Source organism: Panicum virgatum, chromosome 1K (genome assembly GCF_016808335.1).
Source record: "Panicum virgatum strain AP13 chromosome 1K, P.virgatum_v5, whole genome shotgun sequence".
Classification (NCBI taxonomy): Eukaryota; Viridiplantae; Streptophyta; class Magnoliopsida; order Poales; family Poaceae; genus Panicum; species Panicum virgatum.
Genome location: NC_053136.1, coordinates 20,257,412 through 20,264,288, shown reverse-complemented (window position 1 = coordinate 20,264,288; position 6,877 = coordinate 20,257,412). Strand labels below are relative to the sequence as shown.

The window sequence follows — 6,877 nt, the reverse complement described above, 5'->3', positions numbered from 1 at the left end:
CTTATGTGCATGAGTGCATGATGGATTTCGTTTGCAGTAAGTTGTATCTTACATGTGTAGCAATTTATGTGTATAATAGATTTTGTTTTTTAACAACTTTTTATTTTACATGTGTGATAATTTGCACATAAACTTATATGTATGACTACTCCTTTTTTAATATTTATATGTGCGACATTTTGTGCTTGTGACAACTTATGTATATGACAGATTCTATTTTTATGACAACTTATTATTATAAAAAATTATGTTTTGCGGTAAGTTTGTTTCTATGACAACTTATAAATATATCTTCTGGCAACATTTATCTCATATGTGTGTCAACTTATATTTTTATGTGTTACAACTCATGTGTATAATAGATTATGTTTTATGGTAATTTTTTGTTATACATATGTGACAACTTTTATTTTACAATTTTTTTATATAACTTATGAGTACGAGAACTACTCCGTATATGACATTTTATTTTTTTGTGGCAACTTTTATGTATATAATAGATTTTATTTGTGACAACTTATATTTATAATATATCAAAATTTTTTAGGCAACTTTATTTCTATAACAAATAAAATATTTTTTGTGATAATTTTTATTTTATATGTGTACGAATTTTTTTTGACAACTTATATGTATAACAAATAGCAACTTGCTACTACTATGCAAGGGGATTTAGTTTTGTTTGTATCGTTGAGTAGAATGTAAAATCGGTATTCAAAACGGAGACCGCGAGAATGAGATAAAATATGTTTTTATAAAAAAGGTTCATGCTAAAAAGACTGACGCATTTTATAAAGAAGGTTCGTGCTAAAAAGACCTCTGCAAACCAGCTGTATGCGAGGGTAGGAAGCAAAACGAACTTATGTATATGACAAATTCTATTTTTATGACAACTTATTATTATAAAAATTATGTTTTGCGGTAAGTTTGTTTCTATGACAACTTATAAATATATCTTCTGGCAACATTTATCTCATATGTGTGTCAACTTATATTTTTATGTGTTACAACTCATGTGTATAATAGATTATGTTTTATGGTAATTTTTTGTTATACATATGTGACAACTTTTATTTTACAATTTTTTATATAAAGTAGGAGTACGAGAACTACTCCGTATATGACATTTTATTTTTTTGTGGCACCTTTTATGTATATAATAGATTTTATTTGTGACAACTTATATTTATAATATAACATAATTTTTTAGGCAACTTTATTTCTATAACAAATAAAATATTTTTTGTGATAATTTTTATTTTATATGTGTACGAATTTTTTTTTACAACTTATATGTATAACAAATAGCAACTTGCTACTACTATGTAAGGGGATTTAGTTTTGTTTGTATCGTTGAGTAGAATGTAAAATCGGTATTCAAAACGGAGACCGCGAGAATGAGATAAAATATGTTTTTATAAAAAAGATTCATGCTAAAAAGACTGACGCATTTTATAAAGAAGGTTCGTGCTAAAAAGACCTCTGCAAACCAGCTGTATGTGAGGGTAGGAAGCAAAACAAACTTATGTATATGACAGATTCTATTTTTATGACAACTTATTATTATAAAAAATTATGTTTTGCGGTAAGTTTGTTTTCTATGACAACTTATAAATATATCTTCTGGCAACATTTATCTCATATGTGTGTCAACTTATATTTTTATGTGTTACAACTCATGTGTATAATAGATTATGTTTTATGGTAATTTTTTGTTATACATATGTGACAACTTTTATTTTACCATTTTTTTATATAACTTATGAGTACGAGAACTACTCCGTATATGACATTTTATTTTTTTTGTGGCAACTTTTATGTATATAATAGATTTTATTTGTGACAACTTATATTTATAATATATCATAATTTTTTAGGCAACTTTATTTCTATAACAACAAATAAAATATTTTTTTTGATAATTTTTATTTTATATGTGTACGAATTTTTTTTGACAACTTATATGTATAACAAATAGCAACTTACTACTACTATGTAAGGGGATTTAGTTTTGTTTGTATCGTTGAGTAGAATGTAAAATTGATATTCAAAACAGAGACCGCGAGAATGAGATAAAATATGTTTTTATAAAAAAGGTTCATGCTAAAAAGACTGACGTATTTTATAAAGAAGGTTCGTGCTAAAAAGACCTCTGCAAACCAGCTGTATGTGAGGGTAGGAAGCAAAACGAATTTATGTATATGACAGATTCTATTTTTATGACAACTTATTATTATAAAAAATTATGTTTTGCGGTAAGTTTGTTTCTATGACAACTTATAAATATATCTTCCGGCAACATTTATCCCATATGTGTGTCAACTTATATTTTTATGTGTGTACAACTCATGTGTATAATAAATTATGTTTTATGGTAATTTTTTGTTATACATATGTGACAACTTTTATTTTACAATTTTTTATATAACTTATGAGTACGAGAACTACTCCGTATATGACATTTTATTTTTTTTGTGGCAACTTTTATGTATATAATAGATTTTATTTGTGACAACTTATATTTATAATATATCATAATTATTTAGGCAACTTTATTTCTATAACAACCAATAAAATATTTTTTGTGATAATTTTTATTTTATATGTGTACGAATTTTTTTTGACAACTTATATGTATAACAAATAGCAACTTGCTACTACTATGCAAGGGGATTTAGTTTTGTTTGTATCGTTGAGTAGAATGTAAAATCGGTATTCAAAACGGAGACCGCGAGAATGAGATAAAATATGTTTTTATAAAAAAGGTTCATGCTAAAAAGACTGACGTATTTTATAAAGAAGGTTCGTGCTAAAAAGACCTCTGCAAACTAGCTGTATGTGAGGGTATGAATCAAAACGAACTTATGTATATGACAGATTCTATTTTTATGACAACTTATTATTATAAAAAATTATGTTTTGCGGTAAGTTTGTTTCTATGACAACTTATAAATATATCTTCGGGCAACATTTATCTCATGTGTGTCAACTTATATTTTTATGTGTTACAACTCATGTGTATAATAGATTATGTTTTATGGTAATTTTTTGTTATACATATGTGACAACTTTTATTTTACAATTTTTTTATATAACTTATGAGTACGAGAACTACTCCGTATATGACATTTTATTTTTTTGGGCAACTTTTATGTATATAATTAATTTTATTTGTGACAACTTATATTTATAATATATCATAATTTTTTAGGCAACTTTATTTCTATAACAACAAATAAAATATTTTTTGTGATAATTTTTATTTTATATGTGTACGAATTTTTTTTTGACAACTTATATGTATAACAAATAGCAACTTGCTACTACTATGCAAGGGGATTTAGTTTTGTTTGTATCGTTGAGTAGAATGTAAAATCGGTATTCAAAACGGAGACCGCGAGAATGAGATAAAATATGTTTTTATAAAAAAGGTTCATGCTAAAAAGACTGACGCATTTTATAAAGAAGGTTCGTGCTAAAAAGACCTCTGCAAACCAGCTGTATGTGAGGGTAGGAAGCAAAACGAACTTATGTATATGACAGATTCTATTTTTATGACAACTTATTATTATAAAAAATTATGTTTTGCGGTAAGTTTGTTTCTATGACAACTTATAAATATATCTTCTGGCAACATTTATCTCATATGTGTGTCAACTTATATTTTTATGTGTTACAACTCATGTGTATAATAGATTATGTTTTATGGTAATTTTTTGTTATACATATGTGACAACTTTTATTTTACCATTTTTTTATTTAACTTATGAGTACGAGAACTACTCCGTATATGACATTTTATTTTTTTGTGGCAACTTTTATGTATATAATAGATTTTATTTGTGACAACTTATATTTATAATATATCATAATTTTTTAGGCAACTTTATTTCTATAACAACAAATAAAATATTTTTTGTGATAATTTTTATTTTATATGTGTACGAATTTTTTTTGACAACTTATATGTATAACAAATAGCAACTTGCTACTACTATGAAGGGGATTTAGTTTTGTTTGTATCGTTGAGTAGAATGTAAAATCGGTATTCAAAACGGAGACCGCGAGAATGAGATAAAATATGTTTTTATAAAAAAGGTTCATGCTAAAAAGACTGACGCATTTTATAAAGAAGGTTCGTGCTAAAAAGACCTCTGCAAACCAGCTGTATGTGAGGGTAGGAAGCAAAACGGAAAGTAGGTGGGGTCACGCACTCTGCGTCAGCGCAACCAGCCGTGCAATTGCCATTTTGCCTTATGGATATGCACGCCTTAATTTGTTTGTGAAAATGTAGCACACGATTTTTTTTTTGAGTTTCTTCTGAACTAACTTCCTAGAACATAGTCTGAAAAACGATCATCGATCACCTTCATTCATTCGTCACATTGAATTGAATCCTGTGTGAGGTCTCGATCAATCAGACTCGACTGGCTCCATTTTCTCCTCAACTTTCTACATCCTACAATCAGTTTCTCCATCTTCAAGTTGGCCAGTTCATCCCACAATCTGAATTCTGAACGCAGCCTCTCCACACGGGACCGATTCCACGTTCTCATCACTCGTTTACTCGCAACTGCTGGGCAAGACTGCCACGATGCCGGTGTTAGCTTGACACACACACACACACCAACCGCAGGCCAAAAAGTGATCTGTATTCTGATCACACTCAGACATGATGCTTGAAGCCAATTGCGTGTGCGTGTTGCCTCTCCTCTTCTTCTGGGGCCTCCACCTCGCAGCCGTCGCTGTCTCCGGCGAGTTCGTCTACTCCGGCTTCGCAGGCGCGACGGACCTCGCCCTCCACGGTGCCGCCATGGTAACGCCAGGCGGCGTCCTCCAGCTGACAGACGGAGCGGCGGTGAGCAAAGGCGACGCGTTCCACCCGACGCCGCTGCACCTCCGCGGCGGGGGGAAGGAGGACGGGGCGGCGGCGGTCCGGTCATTCTCGGCGTCGTTCGTGTTCGGCATCGTGCCGGTCACCCCGGGCATGGGCGGCCACGGCCTGGCGCTCGTCGTCGCCCCGTCCAGGGACCTCTCCACCGGGACGGCCAGCAGCTACCTGGGCTTCCTCAACAGCACTAGCAACGGCAGCGCGCGCAACCACATGGTCGCCGTGGAGCTGGACACCATCCAGAGCCCCGAGTTCCAGGACATCGACGACAACCACGTCGGCGTCGACGTCAACAGCCTCGTCTCCGTGAACTCATCCAGCGCCGGCTTCTACGACGACCGGACCGGCGAGTTCAGGAACCTCATCCTCGTCAGCGGCGAGGCCATGCAGGCGTGGGTGGACTACGACGGCGGCGCCACGCGGATCGACGTCACGCTGGCTCCGGTCGGAGCGGAGAAGCCGAGCAAGCCGCTTGTCTCGGCCAGCGCCGACCTCTCGACGGTGATCACCGACGTGGCTTACGTCGGCTTCTCGGCATCGACCGGCAAGCTGCGCACGCGCCACTACGTGCTCGGCTGCAGCTTCGCGGTGGATGAGCCAGCTCCGGCCATCGACATGGCCAGTCTGCCCAAGCTACCTCGTCACGCGAGCCCCAAATCCAAGTCCAAGGCGGCCTTATTAGCGATAGCTCTCCCGGTAGTCGCCGGCGTGGTTACCCTCGCCACGGTCGCCGGCTGCGTTCTTCTCATCGTCCGGCGACGGTACAGGTACGTCGAGCTGCGCGAGGACTGGGAGATCGAGTTCGGGGCGCACCGGCTCTCGTACATGGAACTGTCTCGTGCCACCGGCGGGTTCAAGAACAAGAACCTGCTGGGCAGCGGAGGGTTCGGGGCGGTGTTCAAGGGCGTGCTCCCCACCTCCGGCACGGAGGTCGCGGTGAAGAGGGTGACGCACGGGTCTCGGCAGGGGATGAAGGAGTTCGTCGCCGAGGTGGCCACCGTCGGCCGCCTCCGGCACCGCAACCTCGTGCAGCTGCTCGGCTACTGCCGGCTCGAAGACGAGCTCCTCTTGGCCTACGATTACATGCCCAACGGCAGCGTCGAGAGCCATCTCTACGGCGGCAAGCCTGCGCTGAGCTGGGCCCAGAGGTTTCAGATCATCAGGGGCGTCGCGTCCGGCTTGCTCTACCTCCACGAGGAGTGGGAGCAGGTCGTGGTCCACCGGGACGTGAAGGCCAGCAACATCCTCCTCGACGGTGAGATGAACGCCCGGCTCGGCGACTTCGGGCTCGCGAGGCTGCACGACCGCGACGCCGAGCTGCGCACCACGGTCGTCGCCGGCACCTTCGGGTACATCGCGCCGGAGCTGGCGCTGACCGGCAGGGCGTCCCCTCTCACCGACGTCTTCGCCTTCGGCGCGTTCCTTCTCGAGGTCGCCACCGGGAGAAGGCCTGTGGAGGACGGCGGCAACAGCAGCAGGCTCGTGCTGGTGGACTGGGTGTTCGAGCACTGGCGCAACGGGTCGCTCGTCGAGGCGGTGGATCCCAGGATCCAGGGAGACTGCGACGTGGGTGAGCTGAGCTTGGCGTTGAGGGTGGGGTTGCTGTGCTCGCACCCGCTGGCCAGCGTGAGGCCAGGCATGAGGCAGGTCATGCAGTACCTCGCCGGGGACGCGCCGCTGCCGGAGTTGGCGACGACGCATCACATGGGCATGAGCATGCTGGCGTTGCTGCAGAACCAAGGGTTCGACGCGTTTGTCATGGCCAGCTCCTCTTCGTGGTCGTCGTCGGTGTCGGTGAGGAGCTTTGACACTAGCCTCTCAAGAGGGAGATGATGACAAAGGGCAGCCTATATTCATATCCTCGTAACCTCGTTCCAGATTTTCATAGAATTTGTGCTTGGTCAACAGACTAAAAGACATATATATGGATGTGCAGAAACTAATTCAGAGTACAAGTCACTTGATTTGCTTGTGTGTTTTTAATTA

The 6,877-nt window shown here is 39.7% G+C and overlaps 1 protein-coding gene across 1 annotated transcript; it reads left to right on the top strand.

Annotated features, from left to right (window-relative positions):
* The first annotated feature begins 4,402 nt into the window (after window positions 1-4,402).
* LOC120699068 (L-type lectin-domain containing receptor kinase SIT1-like) lies at window positions 4,403-6,877 on the top strand. Its single transcript, XM_039982930.1, has one exon. It carries the CDS (start codon window positions 4,673-4,675, stop codon window positions 6,722-6,724), a length of 2,052 nt encoding a protein of 683 aa, XP_039838864.1. The 5' UTR covers window positions 4,403-4,672; the 3' UTR covers window positions 6,725-6,877.